This window comes from Rhinolophus ferrumequinum, chromosome 6 (assembly GCF_004115265.2).
Source record: "Rhinolophus ferrumequinum isolate MPI-CBG mRhiFer1 chromosome 6, mRhiFer1_v1.p, whole genome shotgun sequence".
NCBI lineage: Eukaryota > Metazoa > Chordata > Mammalia > Chiroptera > Rhinolophidae > Rhinolophus > Rhinolophus ferrumequinum.
This window is the reverse complement of record NC_046289.1, coordinates 62,762,468-62,784,543: the sequence shown is the minus strand read 5'-3', so window position 1 is coordinate 62,784,543 and position 22,076 is coordinate 62,762,468. Positions and strand designations below refer to the sequence as shown.

General features: G+C 35.8%; 1 protein-coding gene across 1 annotated transcript in view; it reads right to left on the bottom strand.

The window, feature by feature from the left end:
* The window catches only part of TTBK2 (tau tubulin kinase 2), a 97,199-nt gene extending 76,152 nt beyond the window's left edge, over positions 1-21,047 (bottom strand). The window contains exons 1-2 of the mRNA XM_033106888.1: positions 20,964-21,047; positions 16,176-16,323 (exon numbers count right to left, since the gene is read on the bottom strand). Of these exons, the coding sequence (XP_032962779.1) occupies positions 16,176-16,323; positions 20,964-21,032 (217 nt within the window). The 5' untranslated portion in view covers positions 21,033-21,047. The remainder of the gene's footprint in view (positions 1-16,175; positions 16,324-20,963) is intronic.
* Between the last annotated feature and the right edge of the window lie 1,029 nt (positions 21,048-22,076).

The window sequence follows — 22,076 nt, the reverse complement described above, 5'->3', positions numbered from 1 at the left end:
TATCAAATCATTATGTTATACAGCTTAAACTAATATAAAGTTATATGTCAATTATATCTCAATAAAACTGGGAGGGGGAAAAAGTCAGAATGCAGATCAAAATACACCTAAAGCCCGTCCTACCTCTGGATCTTTCAGTTGGGTCTAGAGGAAAAGTGCATGTGCTCAAAACTGCTTGAGTTAAAGATCAGCTTTTTTATTTGCCAGCTTATCACTTAATCTCTATAAGCTACTCGAGGAAGAACAACAGCACTTACCTCAAAGGGTTATTGCATAGGTACAATCAGCTAAGGTAGGTCTAATAGTCAATACAGTGCCTGGTACAGAGAAAGTGCTCAGTATATGCTCCCTATTATTACCATTAAAGCTTAGTGATTATGAGACTAGTTTTGGAACAAGATAGCTCTAAGCTAAAACCCCGGCTCTTCTATTTACCACTTTTGTGACCATGGACGGATTAACCTCTCTTAGGCTCCATTTCCTCAACTATAAAAATCAGGGAAAAGTTGTGGTAAGAATTAAATCAAATAACATTTTTTTAAAAACAATTCCTGGCACACAAATAAATGACAAATGGTTGCTAGCATCATTATACAGCAGGTACAAATGCTTCCCAAAATTGTACCAATTTATACTTCTACTCTATGGGACATAAGGGAGTTCTTATTTCTCTATTCTCATCAACACTTAATGCTGTCAGACATTTTCTTTTCCCAATCTGATGAGTATGAATGGTGTCTTGCTATAATTTGCACTTCTCTAATTACTAATGAGGTTGAACATCTTTCTATCTGTTGATTGATCATTCAGGTTTCCTTTTTTGTGAATTACCAGTTCTATTCTTTGCCAATCCCCTCTCTGTCCACTCCTATGATTGACTACCTGGGCGAGGACATCACTGCCTCACAGAACATTTAACTGGAGTCCTTTGCCTCTATGTTCTCCAAGTTCCCTGTCACTATATTCCTCTCCATATTACTGATGCCACTTAACTCTCACCTACAGACTCAAGCGCACCTCACTGTCTCCCTTAGGCTCAGCAGGAAACATTTATGGAGCTCTATCCTGCAAATACTCTGGCTGTCATCATGCATTCACCCTTCCTGCTGCTAGTCTTGTCCTGACCTAACTCCTTGGTTCTGAAAACTGATCTTCTGCCTACTTTCCCTTTTGTTCCCTTTTCAGTGTTCTGTCTTTGTATACATTTCTCTTTTTCATACATTTGTCCTATAACTCATCATTCTGCAATGCCATTATTCATTCTCTCTGTGTCAGTCTCACTTGACTGTGAGCCCCTGGGGACAAAGACCATGCCTTGTTCGTATCCCCAGCACCCAGCGTAGTGGCTCAAATACACCCGGTGCCTAAGAAAAGGAAGGAAGGAAGAGAGTGAAAATAACTGGTAAACTATCTAATACCCTGGACTTTCTAGGGCTAAGTTCATTTGCTCCTTCTTCTCCACTGTACTACCCCTCTCCCGCCACCATAAGGCCAAAAGTCAAACTCAGAACGACAGCACTGTTGTCTGGTCATTGTCATGTGCTTCACCTACCTCTTATAAACAACCTACTGGACTTCCCTAACGTTGACTGCTCCAACGGACTCCCACCTATTGCCCACTGACCCCAACCACCTGTCAAATCTGATTGTACTTCACTGGGTCATGGCCCATAATGTCACCAGCCACACACTATTCACAGCATGATCTCCCTAAAATATTGTTTTTATCATGTCATTTGCCTACTCAAGAAACCATAAACAATAATGCCTGGAGAAGTAAGATTAAAATGGTGAGCCTGGAATTCAAGATTCATTCTGCATTACTTATCAAACCTCATTTCCTTCAGTTCTGCAGCATAAATCACTCTGAAGAGGTGTTTCTTTTTTATTATTTCCCTCAACCTCATCTCCTCAAATCAAATACAATTTTTAATATCTAAATATCCCTGCAAGAAGTAATATCAACCAATTAATACTCAGGATTAGATTTTCGGATATTAGCAAATTAGTCACCTAGACAGGCCGTGAAGGGGAAAAAATAAACAAGACAATTAACATAACAGTTCCCTGGAGACTAATAAGAGCAGCAGAGTCTGGTGCCCAGACAGAACTCCAGAAAGAAGTCAGCAAGGCAGCACTGATCACCAGGAGTCATAGGTTGTTGACCATAAGAAAATATAGGATGGAGATCAACAAACCAACTTTAACTTTCTGCTTATGTGTCTCTTATGTTTAAGAAATCCTCTAAGAGACAAAAGGAATCCTGAACATACAAACCAGATCTTTACCAACCATTCAAAATACTACCACTGAAGCTTTTTCTTCATCTTCTAACTCTTGACCACTCTAACCAAATACAGAATGCTTATGTTCTGTCATCAAGCTCTGTACAATAGAGAATCAGAGATATCTCCACCTAAAAAACATGGTAAGAAGTAGACTCAATTTAGACAGACAGTATCTATAGATATTATATAGTAAGGTTGTACCTTGAGTTAAACAGAGATTTTAACTGTGATATGAAAAAGGATTTGTATTCATCTAAGGTAAGTAGTGGTAATAATGATAAACCCTCTTCTAGCTGCCCAAAGTCTTTTTTTGAAGGAATAGATATGCTGTACTCTGAACTAAATGCATATAATCTAATGAATCTTTTTGTTCTTACAATTTCAGATGATCATCTACTACTCCTGCTTTCAATTCCAGAGCTTAAAACTATGGCAGGTTCGTTCTTGTGCTCTACACCCCTACATTACATATCGAGAAGAGTAACATTATCATGCAAAAGGCAAGTAATTTTACATGACTTGCTGTCAGAGGAAAAGTACAAACAGAAAGGGGCATCAATCATTTTCCTTTTTAAATAAAAAAGCCATTTAGTAATAAAGTGAAAAGCTGAGCTAAAAGTATCCCAAACCCACTAATGGGATGCTCCGGAATTCAAAAAACAAATTCCAGGTCATGTACAAATTAGCAAACACTGAGATTCTGCAAAAATGGTCTACTATATACTGCTGAGGACACCACAAAACCAGTCTTAGCTTTCTTACCTCTCTATCATTTACTACTCATATTTTACCCACTCCTCACCAAAACCAAACAAACCACACCGACCCTAATAATAACTCATGGAATATCCATACCATGGGAGGTAGGCCTATTCTCAAAGAATTTACAATGTTGTTGAAAGAAATTAACTTATTATAAGACTAATACAGACAATATAAGATCAAATGATAGCTTGTAAGAACAAAGAATAAGCATTCACAGAGTTAACTTGACAGTGATACAAAAAGAGGAAGGGGTGTCCTCTAAATGAAGTCCCCAGGAAAAATTCAGCCAAAAAAACTCAAATACAAAGCCTCCTACCAGCTCTCATGAGGATGCCCATCTAACAACCCCTTAGGTTCTAAGTAGCTCACCAGAAGGCAAAGACAGAAGGAAGTTTCTAAACCATCAAAGGGAATTCCATAATCTAAACAATAGCCAATTTAAAACTACAAGGCTTTTGTGGTTAGAGTGGAGGGAAAATGAGCATAATTTCATCACTCTATCTATGTTTAAAATGTACTTATCTATTACACAAATGTATGAACAAATACATGTTAAAATAGGAGAGAAAAGAATTAGATGACCATTCCAAGAGGCTCAACATCTGCGTAACAGGTGTTCCAGAAGAGAAGACAGAGAAAATAGGTGGAAATCACCAACAAAATAATTCAAGGAAATTTCACAAGAAAAACCTTCAGATTGCGTGTTTGAAAAAACAACACTAGACGAAAATACACCTATACCGTGGTGTATCATCATGAAATTGTTCAACACTGGGGAAAAAGAAAAACTTAAAAGTTGCCAAAGTAACAAGAATTATAATGGAATTACACTGCTCAACCACTACAATGAGTCTAAAGACTAATTTCTGAAGTACAATTATTTTCAATCCAGGATTCCATATCCAGCCAGTTTTTCATTTAAACATCAGAGTAAGATAAAAACACTTTCAGACATGCAAGAGAGGTCTCAAAAATATACCTCCCATGTACCCTTTACAGGAAGCTAGTGGAGGGGTGCTTCCCTAAAATGAGAATAAATGAAAAAGAGAAAGTATTCAACAAAGCATACAATACAAAGGAGAAGCAAAGGGAATCCCTAGGAACACACTGAGAGGTGATCCAAGTATGACAGTTATGAACACAGAGAATCACCAGGCATGACTGACGCAGAGTAGGAGGTTCCTGGAGAAATTTGCCTAAGAAGAAATTAAGAGTTGCTGCATTAATCAGTAGTTCATTCTTTTTTATTGTTGAACAGTATTCCACTGTACGAATAAACCACAGTTGATTTATCCATTCACTCTTTGAAGGACATATTTTTTGCAATTAATAAAACTGATACAAATACTCATGTATAAGCTTTGCATGAACATGTATTTTCATGTCTCTGGAATAAATGCCTAGGAGTGGGATTGCTATGTCACATAGTACATCTATATTTCACATATGGCAAGTATATGTCTAATTATCTTCTAGAGAAGCTGTATCATTTTGCATCCCTAACCAGCAAAGTGTGAGGGTTCCAGTTATTCCACGTTTTCATCAACACTAGGTATCCTCGACAGTTGTGACCTAAGCCGTTCTGATGGATATGTGGTGGTGAGTCTCCATGGTTTAAATTTGCATTCACCTAACAGCTGGTTATGATAAACATCTGTCCGTGAACTGATCTGCCGCTCTGTATCCTCTTTGCCAAACTTTTTAAGTTGGATAGTTTTCTTTCTGTTGAGTTTTCAGAGATCTTTACAAATTTTGAATATAAGTCCTTTACAGGTATGTGATTTGCAAATATTTCTCCCAGTCTATCATCTGCCTTTTAATTCCCTTAATAGTGTCTTTCATGAGCCAAGTTTTTAATTTGATGTTCAATTCATCAGTTTCTTCTTTTATGAATCATGCTTTTGGTGTCATGCAACAGACAGCCTATACCCAGGTCACAAAGGTTTTCTCCTATGTTTTCTTCTAAAAGCTATGCAGATTTATAGTTCACATTTAGATGTGTGGTACATTTTAGTTCATTTTTATATAATGTGTATGATTTAGGCTGAGGGTCCTTATTTTTGAACGTGGATGTCTGATTGTTCCAACACCACTTTTTTCTTGAAAAGACTATTCTTTCTCCACTTTGAAACTTTGTAAAAAATTAGTGGTCGTATTTATATGGGTCTATTTCTAGAATCTCTCTTCTATTTCATCGATCTATCTGTCTTATCTCTTTGCCAATACCACATTATGGTAGCTTTGTACTTAGTTTTAAATTCACATAGTTTGATTGTTACAACTTCTTTTCCAAAATTGTTTTAGCTATTCTAGGTCTTTGGCCTTTCTATAGAAATTTTAGAATCAGTTTCTCTCTAACTACAAACAGTGCTGTTGGGATTTTTATTGGTATTGTATTAAATCTAAATGTCAATATGGGGAAAATCAACATCTTTACTATAGTGAATCTTCCAATTCATGAATACAGTATGTCTCTCCATTTACTTAAATCATCTTTGATTATTTTTAATCAGGGTTTTATAGTTTTCAGCATAAAGATCATATACATATTTTATTAACTTTAAACTTAAATATTTCATTGTGTGGGAGTTACTGTAATGTGTTTTTTTTACTTCAGTTTTCAATTGTTTACCACTAGTACATAGAAACATGATTGCTTTTTGTGGGTTGACTGTGAATCACTTGTTAAACTCTTTTATTCTAGGAATTTTCGTGTGGATTCCTTGTGATTTTCTAAACAGACAATCATGCCATCTACAAATAGGGACAGTTTTATTTCTTCCTTTCCAGTCTATATGCCATTATTTTTTCGAATATTTTTGCTGCACCACACTCATTGTCTTCTCATTCTGGGTCTCTGATGACACATATGTTAGACCTTATGATAGTCTCATGGGTCTCCAAGACTGTTTATTGTAACCTTTTTTTCTGTTGTTCAAACTGGATCATTTCTATTGATCTATTTTAAAGCGTAATGACTCTTTCATCTGTCATGTCCACTCTGATATTGAGTCAATCTAGTAAGTTTTCCATTTCCATTATTGTATTTCTCAATTCTAAAATTTCCATTTAGTTCTTTACTCCTTCTGTTTATTTGCTGAGACTTTTATCTTCCTGTCCATTACTGGAACATGGCTGTTATAGCTGATTTTAAAAGTCTTTGAGATAATTTTAACATCTGTATGATCTTGGCACTGGGGTCTTTTTGCTGACTCTTCCCATGTGAGTTCAGATTTTTCTGCTTCTTTTTAAGCTCAGTAATTCTAGATTGTATTCTGGACATCTTGAATATTATGAGACTCTGGGTTTTATTTAAGTCCCACCAAGAATGCTGATATTTTTGTTTTAGCCAGTAATTGACCTGGTTGGGTTCACACTTCAAGTTCTGACTTGCCTTCTGTGGACTGTGTTTCCAATTTCAATTCATGTAGTGTCCAGTTTAGGGCTTGGGGGTGATCTATCCTGTAATTCAGTCCTCCACATTTATGTATGCTGTTCAGGATCGGGCTCACGCATGCCCAGCGTGGAAGTCAGCGCAGCAGTCCATAAGCAACTTGAAGTGGTCAGTTTCCCAAACTCCTCATGCTCCTGAAATCTTCTGGTTCTTTGGAGCTCCCCTTTTCCAGCCTTCCAGCAGAAAGCTGGGGCTTCATTAACCCCAATCTGCTGTGTTAATGAATCTTCCCATGACTGTGTCAGAAGTCAGGGCCAACCAACAGAAGAGCAGAGGGAGAAGAAAAGCAATGGGATTTGCTCCACTGTCTTGAGACTATAGCTCCTCCAATTTGAAAGAAAAGCTCCTCTCTCTGACCTTTAGGCTCCTGTCTGCCCCCATTGAGGCCACTGCCAATCATTGCTTGAGGCCTGGGGTGCCAGAGAATGAAGAAAGGAAAAAAGAAGAAAAAAGAAAAGGATGTAGTATTGCCATATTTTCTCTGAGCATTAGGAGACCCCTTTCCCGCTTCTTGAGTTAGAACTAGAGGACTTCTGGTGCTTTTCCAGTCCGTGTCAATAACGCTCACTTCCAAGTTTCAGGATATATTAAGTTCAGGCTGGGGCATACTGGAAGGAAAAAAATGGTAAACTCACCGCCGGTTTGGTGGTACTTTGAATTCTCGTCTTCTTTCCCAATGTGCCTCCTACTATTTACTTTTCAGAGTCCTCAAATAGCCACTCCAAGCATTCTGTCCAGGTTTTAAAGCTGCATTCAGTGGGAGAGACAGGGTGAAGTGTGCTTACTCCATCTTATCGGGAACCAGAACCTGGACTACTGTTTTTCAAAACAAGCTTTGTAGAACTGATTGATTATTTAAACTATTTGTATACCCCTTTGATTATAAATTAAAAATTAAGAATAAATAAATCCCATAATAACCTTATCGAGGAAAAGGGAATAGGCAAGCTAGTAGGATCACGATTTTCTTAAGCGTGTACACACACACACACACACACAACATATATACATACACACACTCTTTTGGATATTACATGCTTAGGAAAAAGTGAAGCTCTTAATTGTACTTGTTTTATTTCTTAACTCCGAATTTACCCATGGATTTTAATAAATACTATGAATAAAAAAAAGTTTTTTAAAGAAAACAATTATGAGACAGAGGAAGCAAATTGCAGATAAGAGGCCATAAACTGTTTAAGAAACTGAAAAAGCTCAGGATGACCAACATTCTGAGTGTAAGCCCAACAATTTCAAGAAAAGAGGCTAGAGAAGTAGACAGGAGTCAATGCAAGGTCTTGCATGTAATGGTAAGTGGGTGGACTTTACCTGAGAAAAGGAAGGCCCTGAAGTGTTTTTACCAAAGGTGGGGGAGTGACATGATCCAAATTGGTATGTCTGAAGGATCACTCCTGCTGCAGAACACAAAGGTACACAGAAAATTAAGTCTTACTGTCTGAATCTATAGGGTCATACCAAGTTGCAGAACAGTATACGCGTACATAGTGCGAATCCACGTGTTGTTGGGGCATGTGAGTAAGGGAGGGAGATTTTTACACACACACACACACACACACACACACACACTGAGTCATATCATTCTATCATGTCATGTATAATGCTATGATTCATATATGTTTATGATTCTGTATGATTATACACATGTAGGGTATATAAATCATATGATTATATATGTGTGTGGATAAATAGATTATAATATGTATTGAAGGTTTCTGGGAAAAAACACAAAAAACCAGTAACAGTGATTCATTTTGGAGGAGAGTGAGGGGCTAAGAGAAAGGAAACTTTCACTTTTTACTGTTTTTCTGTTTGATTTTTAAATTTATTACTATGAGCATTTACACCCTTAAAAAGGGTTGTAAAACGAAATGGAGGGAGGTCTTTTGTATGAATTAGACAAAACATAGGTATAAGCTATTAAAACAAGTATGAATAAGCCTAGCACTCAGTAGCACTGTGCCTAGCAGATAGTAAGCACTCAAATACTGCTAAAAATCTCCTCACAAATAAGATATTACCAATCATTTGTAAAGTTCACAATCCAAAACAACTTTTTAATTAAATTACACTACACTACATTGCACTAATTTACCATGCATTTTCAGAAATTTAAAGAGAAGATAAAAATGGATGCTGAGATAGTTATTATTATATTACATTTTTACTAAAAGAAATGTTTGCACTATTCTTTTCAATTTCTTAAGCACCAAAGGGTATAAAGGGAAAAAAATAAAAGATTCTCTCCTTTCCTCATCCCTCTAATTCCAATACCCAAATATAACCATTTCCAATGGCTTCCTGAGTTCAGTATGATTCCAAACTTTCTTTGTGCATAAAAAAGAACACCAAAAAAATGTGTGTGTATATACAAAGACACACATATCTATACTATACTCTATTTCAAGGAAATGGGTCTCTGCTTCTTAAAATAATCCAGATCTATTTCCTAAGTGTCATATTTCTAAACCCAGAGTAACGAATAGACAAATCCCTGAGCTGGCAGATGTTAAATCTTCCAAGTAGGTAAATATTAAAATGAACACACTGAACAGATAAAGTTCTCATAGAACTCCTAACACCCTTCAATGAAACAGATGAACCTTAACCAGAGCAAGCAAAATTACTTTAGAGAGGAAAAAAAAGCACAGACTGAAACAAACAAAAGGGCAGGTAATACCGTGTTTCCCCAAAAATAAGACCTAGCTGGACAATCAGCTCTAATGCACCTTTTGAAGCAAAAATTAATACAAGACCCGGTATTATATTATATTGTATCATATTATATTAATTATATCATTATATTATATTAAAGACCCATTCTTATATTATAGTAAAATAAGACCAGGTCTTATATTAATTTTTGCTCCAAAAGACACATTAGAGCTGATTGTCCGGCTAGGTCTTATTTTCGGGGAAACAGGGTAGGTTAAAGGATACAATGAGGGTTTATCCCTAACCTTTTAGGTCCCAGAATTTGGCTACTATGCTCGCCCACAAAAGGAGAGACCTTATCACACCTTTTTATGGAACAGATGAATCTTAACAAGGGCAAGCAACTTTGGAGTAACTTTCATGGACAGTTTTCTATACTGGAATGAAATTACATGTTTCCTACTTTCTTATGACTGGGGAAAGGAAGTAATCATACTTTGCAGCAGTAGTTGGAGACTTCAATCAGGGAGGCAGAAGGTACAGTTGTTCTTCCGTAATAGCAGCCCTTCTTCCTAACTCTCAGAGCTTGTGCTCTGCAGCCTCCAAGAAAAAATAAAATCCAAGATCCATATTTCAGCACACAGAAAAAAAAGCCCCTAGAAGTCAAAACAAAATCACTTCTTTATAGGCTGTGTAGATTTTTCTCTGCATTTATATGGGGCAAGACAAATTCTCAACTATTTCAACTGGGAATAATAAAATTATTTGGTTATCAAACAATGGCATTTACTCTGTTATTTCTTGGTATTAATAGGATCCTCACTTGCTTTTAGAGGATCTGGAGGAAACAAACTTTTAAATAATTAAATAAGTCTTTATTTAATTACCTTCTCATCCAAGGTAATATATATATAAAAACTGTTTTACTCAAGTTGGTGATTTGGAAGAGCATAAGAGATAAGATATGCTGATCATTCACAGCATGAAGTAAAGATCTAAAACAGGTGGAAAGGCTGGACAACTTTCTAGTCACTCAATGATTTAAGTAGTGGTTTTTAAACAAAACCAACTTCATTAAGTTGAACACATTATAGAGGGAACACACATAAGAATTAGTGAGGGGCTGGCCCGGTAGCTCAGGCCGTTGGAGCTCCATGCTCCTACCTCCGAAGGCTGCCGGTTCGATTCCCACATGGGCCAGTGGGCTCTCAACCACAAGGTTGCCAGTTCAATTCCTCGAGTCCCGCAAGGGATGGTGGGCTGTGCCCCCTGCAACTAGCAACGGCAACTGGACTTGGAACTGAGCTGCGCCCTCCACAACTAAGACTGAAAGGACAACAACTTGAAGCTGAACGGCACCCTCCACAACTAAGATTGAAAGGACAACAACTTGACTTGGAAAAAAGTCCTGGAAGTACACACTGTTCCCCAATAAAGTCCTGTTTGCCTTCAAGAAAAAAAAAAAATTAGTGAGAAATCCAATCTACAGAATATTTTTAAAGAAAAACTATTTTTACACTTAGGTATATACTCACATTTATATACCAAATGGAAGCAAGTAAACAAAAGAACAAACTTTAAAGATCCTAGGAAGACTCCCTTTGATGAAAAGATATAGTAAGTATAAATTATATTAATTTTACAATATTCTGAATTCCCCAAACATTAGAGCCACCTAAATACAAAGCTAAAAAACTTCTAAATCAAACATAAATCATTTTCTGGAAGCTGTATTTTAATAAAAATGATTGTATTTTATAAGAAGAGTTGAATCTTCATGTAATAGGGTTTTGAGAATCTAAGCCCTAGTCATCCAAAGGTGATTTTGTTTTTTATCAACTAGTATTTATGGTATTCCTTAACAAATTATTCCAGAACCTAAATATATTTTTCTTACCAAAAAAAAAATTGAACTTTATAAGAAATATAACAACCAGAAATAAAAATGTTACTGTATTCGCCCACATCTCCATTTATGCTCTCACCAAATACAAAGATACTGTGTGCTATCATTTGGCATAATATAAATGTCAAGTTAAAATGCACATAATCCCTGCCCTTTAAGAGGCTTACAATTTAAAAGAGAATACAAATGTATTTTTAAAGTAAAATAAACAATGCAAACAAATGGAAAAGTCCACATAAAAATAAACCAGGCAAAATCTAGAACTTACTAAAACATATTGAGAAAAATGTGTTGGCCCAATAATAATTAGTGCCCTACTGCCTATATTGTGGTCTCAATTGTTTCCCGAAACAAGGAAGAAGGCTTCCTTGATTATAACTGTGGTGCAGGGAACGTTTAAGGAAAGCCTGAAACAAATGATAACAAAGAACACTGGAGTTACATCAGAAGGACCCAGCAGCCAAATTGAAAAGGCTTCCACTGACCAAAGACTTGAAAATTTGAGCATCAAAAGAATGACTGCAATGAGTTGAAAAATATAAAAACCCATGAGTTCATGGTGATACTCAAAACCAAAAATAACTCACGGGTCACATTAGGGTACAACTCGTTATTCTGAAAATTGGTAAACAAAAGGGAAGACAACTCAAGTCTTTATCCTGTTCTTCTAATAGTAACTTATATTTCAGTTGGGGAACAAACAGTTGATGAAATAAAGTTCTACTTTGTAGAATAATTCCAGTTCAGAAATTTGGAAGGAATGAAAAAAAAATCAGAAAAATCACCATTTTGCAACCCTTATGGAAACAATGGATTTAAACAACATACTCTTGCCAACAAACAACATAAATCTCAGCAAGTCTCTAGATCTAACTACCCATTCACAGGAAACGCAGAGAATAAAGGAACATGTTAAAGGACACCACAAAGACGTGATCAGCCAAATTCAGAATCTGGACTATTCTAAACTAAGAACTTCAACAGTTTCTTCAACAACTAAATGGCAACCCCTCCCCACCAAAACAAAGCAATAGTAGGGAGCCCCACTCACAGATGAAGAGCGACTTAAGAGAAACGTCAACCAATATATGTGACTCTTGATTTGAACAAGTCAACTGTAAAAGGGTATTTTTGAGAAACATTAAACACTAGCTAGATTTTAGATGGTATTGAGAAATAACTTAATTTCATTAGATGTTTAAGACTATTGTGCTTATATTATTAAAAAAGGAGTCCCCTAATGTAAATGATGGACTTTAGTTAATAACAATATATCGATATTGGTTCACCAATTGTAACAAATATACCACACTAATGCAAGAGGTTAATTATAGGGAAGCCTGGCAGGGGTGGGGGTGGGGGAGGAGACAGATATTGGAACTGTACTTTCTGCCCAATTTCTCTGTAAACCTAAAGGTTCTAAAAAGCAAAGTTAAAGAAAAACTGGAACGTGGGCTTCCTCTCCAATGAGGTTCTCTAACCCATTCTTAAAACTGGTCAACTGAGGAGTTTCCAAAGCCTTACTACTTCACATTTTCAATAATACAGATATCCCCCAAATTTTCCTAAAGTTTAATATAAACTACCTCCAGTATGTTCTCATACCATTCTTTGTTTTGTTTTGTTTTTTGGTGAGGTTAAGTGGCTAAGACTTTGTATGCTCCAATAGATACAATTTAATGGATCCACAAAATTATCAATCATCAACAAAGCTCTCATAGGCAAAATAATATCTGTCAAATTTTGATATATCTCCAAATACCTCCCCCCACCTCAACCCCATAAATTGAACTGCCCTGTCTGGCAATTCATAACGCTATGAAATAAACAATGTTTTTATTTTTTAAAGGAGCCCTTATCTGTTAGACAGAGATACATACTGAATTATTTATAACGATATGATGTCTAGAATTTCTTTTCAAATACTCCAGCAAGGTGAGGAAAAGTGTTAAAGGAGTAGGATATAGATACAACAAAACTGGACAAATGCTGATAGTTCTTGAAGCTAAGTATTAAATACATGAATATTCATTATATAATGCTCCATTTTTTTGTGTATTTGAAATTTTTCATAATAAAAAATTAGGGGGGAAGTTTGCCTGTCTCACTTGCAGGATTCTAAACATGTATCAAATTTTGTGAAGGTTGGAATAGAAACCTAACTTTTTAAAAAGTATTGATGGTAGTTCCTGAGGTAATGTAGAATTACTAGTGATCAGATTTGAAATCACAGGACAGAAGGTTTTTCTCCTCTTATACCAGCTTTGCATACAAAACTGTATTTATTTATTTTTAAAGTAGTATGGTGAGATATAACTCAAGAGATCATGAAAATGCAGAAGTGAAGATAAGTAGGATATCACTATAAAACACTTATTTAAGATGGGAGAGAAGAGAGGATAAATAATCTAACAGACTAGGGAGGCAATTATCCCCTTTGCACAAAGTTTCAAAGCAAATAAATCAAAAAACAAAGGTTAGAACATAGTACAGTCACAAATGGAGAGAAGGAAGAAACAAACAAATGGTTACATAGAGATGTGGCTCTGAACAGTAATGTTAATAAAAGGAAAAGCTTAGCAAGTTTTATGGATCTCTTCACTAGGGATACTTTAGAGAATAACTGAGTATAGAAGACGTGCTATCTAATAGGCCTAGAAACAGTTTAGTTTTAGAACTAAACTTGACTAAAACATTGACTAAAACATTCAAACACATTTGTATAAATCAAGTACATCTTAGGGGTCTAGCTTGATTTAACAGAGAATTGTAGGCTACAGCTAGAATAGCTCAGAGAGCTTTGAAAAGAGAATACTCTTTTGTAATAGCATGGGAAAGGTCATTCAGAAGAAAAGATGGAGTAAAATGCTAAGGTCCTCAAACTTCAGGACCAATGAGAAAGGAATATACTGGTAATGAGAGTTATGCACAAACTGAGGAAATCTAGAGTTGTTAAGAACAGGAAAAACAGAGAAAACTGAAAACTGAGGGAATCCAGGAAAAGGAATTATGAGAATCTTGAAAAGGGGGATTGATTTATTAAAAGGAACAAAACTTTGGTTCGGCTAAATACATCATAAGTATCTTTTTATCTTGTAAAGAAACAAATTTTTATACCAGCTATCAAATATTAAGTATCAATTGAAAACCAACCAACCCTATAAAGAGTTATTAGCCTCTGGTTATATAACTTTTCCTTAAACATTGAATCTCTTTGTTGAGGTCACTAGGTAAGAAGTCATTATGCCAATAGGAAGACAAAAGCAGTCCAGCCCCATAAAAATGTTCTCAAAAGAGTCTAGATTGCAAAGCACCCTTAACAAAAAGAAGTTGTGAAGCATAAGTATACAGAAGATATAAGTTAGGAAGCCAAGAAAAGAAAGTCAAGGGCTGCCTCTTTGAAATACAGACCAGAAGATAAAAACCTATGATTTTTGGAAAGTGAAGGGGTCTGAGGAACAGAGGGTCATGAGGTTATAAGCAGACAGGAACATGTTAAGTAATAGTATGAAATATAAAATAGAAGGAAAGGAGAGATTTAGCATCCAAGAGTCTCCCAATTCATCCATTAAAAGGTACTAAACTGATCTTCAAGCTTTACCACATAGAATCCTGAGTAAACCATGGTCAAAATAGGCAGGAGAACCTACTGAAAGATACAGAGCTATATCCTGCCTCACTTGGAAGCATCTCCTTAGGGCCATGGAGCAGACAGACACGTGAAATTGTCCAGGCCAAGTTGATGCTGACACCCTTCATGGGCTTGGCTGAGAGATCTCTTGTAATCTGTCACCTTAGGAAGAGGTAGCTTCAGCTGTACCTGTTTGTGGCCTCTATGTCACTGAGCTGAGAACAGCTCAAAAGAAATAAGGAGAAAGGAGAAAAGGTGAGAAAAAGAAAAGGGAGTGCCATCTTTTCCCCTATTCTTCCTTCTCCAATTATCCTTTTTTTCCTAGTACTGACAGTGGTTGCATGTCCACTGTCTTCCTGATTTCTGTGTTTCAGGAGAACTAGGTTTGGGCTAAAAATAGCTATTAAACAGATCTACAATTTTATTAGCATCATGCTCTAATCAAATGAGCTAACTGGTAAACAAACTTGGATAATCAGAAAGCTTAAGGCAAAGGGCAAAATTAAAAGAATAGGTGCTACTGGAATACATAACACACATTTCATTAACGTAATAGAAATTAAGATTCACAAAGAGAACACATTCACCCTAGAGACTATACACACAGCCTTTGTCCTTGCTATTTCTACCAACTATAGTTACTTCCATCAATTATGGCAACTTCCTTTGCTCTCTGTTAGTACTAAATTCCTTTAGATACTAATGAATGTTCCATAACCATCCAAACCTTCTAGAGTGTAACAAGATCACTTAATGTGCTAATCACCCCTATTTAATTTTGATTCAAACAAGACATTTAAATATCAGTAATATCCTATTAAGTCATTAAACTGAAAATACAATGACGAATACAAACTATCAATGTATTCAGTCAGAGTTTTACATCACTGAATAGATGTCAGGAAAAAAAAAATTTATCCCTGTAGTAAAAAAATAGGACCCCAAGCAGTAAAACAGACCTCAAAAATAAAGACAGGGCCAGCAAGAGTTCTTCTATGAAACTGACGTTAACACAATCAATACATAACAAATATTGTCATTTTTATTCCATCCTGCAGCGTGATTTGAAGGTAGCCTCTTTCATGTAATTAAAGCATGTTTAACATCCAAAGACATAAGTAGAGACAACTCAGAGGTATTTATTTTGGTTATTTAAAAAAAAGACAAATTTTACCATTAACAGACTTATGAAAACACTTTCTAAAAGCAAAATGTTTCAGATAATTCACTCTCTCTCATCCTTATTCACCATGAAAAGGAATTCCCAAAGTCCAGTTATTCTAAGCAATCAATATTTCTACTACTACTAGCTAGTGATAAAATTTCCAAGGGAAAAATGCTCAGCAGGTTTATACCAATCTGACACGAGAATATTCAATTAGTAGTTAGTGAATATGACTGAAGTTCAGAAAGACAACAATTAACTATAAATTGCTTGGTATATCATACAAAGCAGCTTACCTTGCAGTTTTTTCAATACAGCAACCTCCATTTTCAGAACTTGTTTTGGTTGTTGAGCTGATTCCACCTTCAGTGCCACATTTTCCCTGGTAAGCATGTCCAAGGCATCGTAAATTTCTCCAAAGCCCCCACCCCCAATCTTCCTCAACTGCATGAGAAATAAGAACATACACACCCAAAATTACTAGAAGGTTCTAATTGGAAACCAATTAATTTCTAATATTTAGAATGTAATATATAATTTTACTATAGCTAATTTATGATAAAAGATCTCAATATTGTTAAATTAACCATGAATATGCCAAGAAGAAACCGTATGCCTGGAAATAACATCAGAACTTTTTCCCACAGGTTTGTCAAAAAAAAGTAATAAAATTGTTTCAGCCACAATTGTAGTCTACAGTCAGCATCAGAACTGGCACACAAAACACAGTACCTGAAAAGCTTCACTTCCCACGAACACCCCTTGACAACCAGACTTGTTTTAATTCTAAGGCAATCATTTGAAGACTTTTTTAACCATGAACTCTTTTTGCCAACTGAAATCTTATCTGGAACCTGGTTGAGATGTGTATGTGGGAAGGTTGGAGCAGCCAGAGCGGGGGCAGCCAGAGCTCAGCCCTTTCTGCAGTATTTACCCTCTACCCTCCTCTCTGAGGCACTAAACAGGCTCCAAAGAGCAGGTAGATAGCTCCTGTTCTAAATTATCCCAGTTTATTACATATCAATATGCTCAAATAAGAGTAAATTCTAAGCAAATTAAACACTTTCATCAAACACTTAACATTATTCCTTATAAAATGTAGCTAAATTCCTTATAAAATTTAGCTTTACTGGGAAATATCAGGATGTCTGTCTCATTATTATAAGCAAGTTCTGAAAAGCTAGTGCTAACTGGACCTGGAGAGCTGTGCGAAAGTCGGGAGGGGTTTGGGTGATATACTTCAAGCTAGACACAACATGCAATTAACTTTCTTCCATTTCATGAAACTGGGTCTTCTTACCACATTATCAAACCTCTAGGATGTAATATAATGTAGGACGTTATCACTGAAGGCACAGAGCCCTAAATCCTAACCATCCCAGAGGCCTCACTTCACCTCAAATCCTATTCTTTCTTCACTGGGTCAGTACTGATTACTGTAGGCTGATATATTTATCTTCTGAATTTGTAAGGAAATTATTTGCTTAATCATTTTACTAGACTAAATACCTCAGATAGCACTTGTGTTAACACACCATCCTGCTTTTTAACTCTTATGTTGTTTAATTTGCCATTGTCAATGGCCTAGCCCCCTACAGTGAAACTAAGCTTCTTTAAAGAAAGGGCTACTCTATTTATTTATTTTTCCCCCGTAATATTTGGCAAAGTGGTAACTGTATAACTACTGCTAAGTAACTATTCATTGCTTTGCATACATGAGCCACAGTCCCTCTTTATTCTGCTTTGCTGATGGGAAGAAATACCATGAAGAACTTTGGGATGATTTGGAGACTAAATAAAAGTTCCAGAACTTAATTTCAGTTAAATAAATTACGTTGGGCCCTGATTGGTACTTATGAGTCTTTATATTTTGTTCATTAACCAAAGCCTAGTATAATTTTAAAAACTCATAAACATTATCAAAAGGACATCTTTCTAATTATGGAATGTGATCAGAGGTGACTTCATGTTTTACCTCCACAAAAAAACCTTACCAAATGATGGAACAAAAAATCTAGGCTGAAGTCAATGATTTTTGTCCTTGGTCTACTCCTATAATGTCATCTGAACAACAGGAGATCATTAATTTTTTATTGTGCTTGACAAAGCGCTAATACATCAACGCTTATGAGGCAAAGAGACAGAGGCAGTTTAGTATGATGGGGGTATGTAGATTAGGGGAAAAAAATAAAGGTAAGGCCTGTGGCAGAGTGTGTTTTCTAAAGATGACCACAGTATCACTCATCTTTTTTGCTCTTCTTCAGAGTGACTTTGCCACTCCCCCAATAAGAGGGAGAGTCCATTTCCCCATCCCCTTAAATCTGTGTGAATCTTATGACTGCTTTAACCAACAGAGAACCAGGAAAAGTAACACTGCACAAATTCTGATAATAGCCCTCAACCAGCCTCAAGGCTTCTGTTTCCTGTCTCTCAAGAGCCAATCACCATGGCCTCCTCAGAAGCCACAGTCCTGTGAAGCAGTCCTAGAAAATGAGGCACCAGGTTGGGGGTTGAGGGAACTAAGGATCCCCAAAGCACCAAACGAGCCATCTGGGATGAATTCTCCAAACCAACCAAACCCGCTAGTGCCACATGAGTAAGAGACAAACCACCCAGGCAAACTCTTCTCAAATTCCTAACCCACAAAACTGTGAGCAAAATAACTGATTATTCTAAGCCTCTAAGTTTTCATGTAGTTGTTATACAACACTAGATAACCAAAACACCATCCTTACCAATGAGCCTGTGGTTTCTCACTAAAAATGTCACTATGCCTCTCATACTTGGGGGACATGTTCCACACATATATTAGCTCTAATTATCAGGACAGGGCAACTAAACCAGGCATAACTTCATTTGCAACTTTGCGATATGTCTACTGGAGAACAGCCAACCTTTATGGCAGCACTTAATACAAAGTTCTCATAAAGCAACACTCATTCCTAACTTACATAAAAGATTACCAATTGTTGAAAACTCCCTGCACCAGTCCATGATGATTATGGTTCTTTTCTTATGTTTACTCAAGTAAATTTTCTAAACCTATTGATTTGCCTAATCAGTAAAACACTACCACAGAAACAAAATTTTTACTTCAAAATGAAGAATTTTCTTTTTCCAATCTATTGATTAAGGAAACCACAGAAACAGCTTTGCTAAAGCTGGTAAAAGATAAAAAACTTTGGATAACAAAAGACTAGATAGCAATACAATATATTTAAATATATCCAAAACAAAAATAGCTACTTTAAGAAGAGGAGAGATGGCTGATAAGTCTATGGCAAGGAAGCCATCAAAAGACTATTAGGGGAGCGGCCAGATGGCTCAGTTGGTTAGAGCACAAGCTCTCAACAAAAAGGTTGCTGGTTCAATTCCCGCATGGGATGGTGGGCTGCGCCCCCTGCAGCTAAGATTAAAAACAGCGACTGGACTTGGAGCTAAACTGCGTCCTCCACGACTAGATTGAAGGACAACGACTTGGAGCTGATGGGCCCTGGAGAAGCACATTGTTTCCCAATATTCCCCAATTTAAAAAATTTAAAAAGAAAAAGACTATTACGATCATGTTGAAGGAATTCAGGAGACAACTTGACGGGTGTCCCCTTAGTTAAATGAGACAATTTGAGTATCGATAAGGATAAGAACTACAATGGACTGAAACACATTAAATGTGTTTAAACTCATGAATTGTGAATCACATTTTTAAAAATGTCATTAGTCACTTTTGGATAATGCTAGGGAATCAATTCATTATTTTGAAAACTGGTAAATTAAGAAAAAAGAATCAAGTATTTATTGTTTTCTTAATCAAGTTATATCTCAGGGAAATCAAATAGTTGAGAAAGATCACCAATCTGCAATCCCAAATGAATTAACATACCAGCCAATGACGATCCACAATAGTAACACCATAAAGACAGGCGGTAACACATTACGTGCCTCCTATGGAAAGTTCACAATACCCTTTATGAAAAAACTGCCCCCATCTCAGATTAGAACTGAAGTCAGACCTAATAGAGGACATTTATAACAATTTATATAAAATACATGACAGAGGAACATGTTAACACCACATAGAAGCAATCAGAAAAACCCAAACCATAGGAAATTCTACAGACAAATGGCCTAGTTTCTCCAACAAATAAATTGTAAGGGAAAACTAGACAAAAAAATACCTAGAAACTTAAAAATACTTAACTGATGTCAACCAATTATAATATCCAGACTTTATTTGGATTTGATTTAAACTGTTAAAAATAACTTAAAAAACAATCAGGGAAATGTAAAAGCCAATACTTAATAATATTAAGAAATTATTACTTTTTTAGGTGTGATGATATTATGATTGTGTTTTAAAGAGAAATCTTTATCTTTTAGAGATACATACTGAAGTATGTATCGTAAAATACTAAGGGGAAAGATCTGTTTAAAAATATTTTGGGGGACAGCCAGTTAGCTCAGTTGGTTAGAGCATGATGCTCGTAACACCAGGGTGGCCGGTTCGATCCCCACATGGGCCACTGTGAGCTGCACCCTCCATAACTACCTTGAAACAACTACTTGACTTGGAGCTGATGGGTTCTGGAAAAACACACTTAAAATAAATAAAGAGTTAAAATATATATATTTTGGGAGTGAGGTTAAAGAGATAAAACAAGATTGACCATAACTTGATAAATATTTAAGCTGGGGCATGAGTACATGGAGGTTCATTATATCAGTATCACTATTTTTATGTATACTTACAATTTTTCTTAATAAAAAGTTCAAAAATAAAAAAGAAAGCAGTTTACTGTACTCTATTTTTTTATTTGTTTTTTCCCCTAAGTATACTTTTATTTACCTTACTCAATATTAGTTCTCAGAGATAAGGACAATTTACTACTACATGAAGCAAGAATTAGAATTTGGGTATAAACCAAACTTAATCATAGGGAAAAAACTGAAAGTAACTGCTTTAGCAAGCAATATGTGTTTTTTCCCAATGAAATGCTATTTTTATCAAGACACCAAAAATTATTAAAAGTGTTCTCTCTTTCTCTCCCTTTCTCCCCTTCCCCCCCACCCCAAAGATGTATACTCACCACTTTCCATCTTTCTTTGACCAGAATTCCAACACTGAGGATATCCGGCTGCTCTCCTCCTCCACTCATTGCAATTCACTGACGTGACAGAACCGCTACACAAGCATCCAGCTCCCAAGGGTGGTTTCCATTTAACCTAAAACAAAAGAAACAGCAGTGGCATATCGGGACTAACTAATTAACACAAACATTCTAGCAACAAGTAGCATTACTAATCCCATACGTTAATTAGGTTGCTTTGTTGGAAGGGGAAGGGGGAAACTAACAAACTCACTTTAAAAATCTGTTTAGTGAATACTTTGTAAAAAATATTTATCTTTCCATCACAAATACCCAATGAAACAGCTAGACATTACAAAAACATTACATTATGACACAGATATAATTTACAATAGCTGAAACTGTTAGACTATAGGGAAAGCATGGTGTCAATAGCAGGTGACCCAGACAGACCACTTTCCTAAGTACAACATATTGCTAAAGAAAATGATATGGTACCTAATTTACAACAGCTTATAGTTTAATAGGTTGTAAGTTAGAGCTTACCATCATCAGAGCTAATAAAATTTTAATGTTACATAATGCACTTAAAATGCACAGGAAATAACCATGAGCCACAGAAAAGGGCTATTCATCAAACCCAATACAATAAGAAAAAGAGGATATCAATAACATGAACAGTACACCTGTAGAAAATGAAGATACAGCAGAAAATATGGCCTAAAGGAGATGAAAACCATAACCTAATATTAGAAGATGAACCAAAGAAAAGTAAGAAAAAGAAGCTTTAAAACAACATAAATGATAATTGGAAAAGCTCTTAAATGAGAGAGCTAGGCAACAGGAAGACATAAAAAGAAACCTGAATGAACTCAGAAAAGAGTCCTAAATGAAAGAAAAAGAAATGAAGGCTCAACTACAAGGGATATGAGACAAGATACCATATAAATAAGTGAGAAAAAACAAAAGAGAAAAATGAAAATGAAAAATTTAAGAAATTCAAAAATTGAAAGAGATAAATAAAAGACAAAATACATTATCATAGAAAGCCCCCCAAAAGAAAAAGCAATGAAATAGAACAAATATTAGCCACCATAATTCAAGAAAATTTTA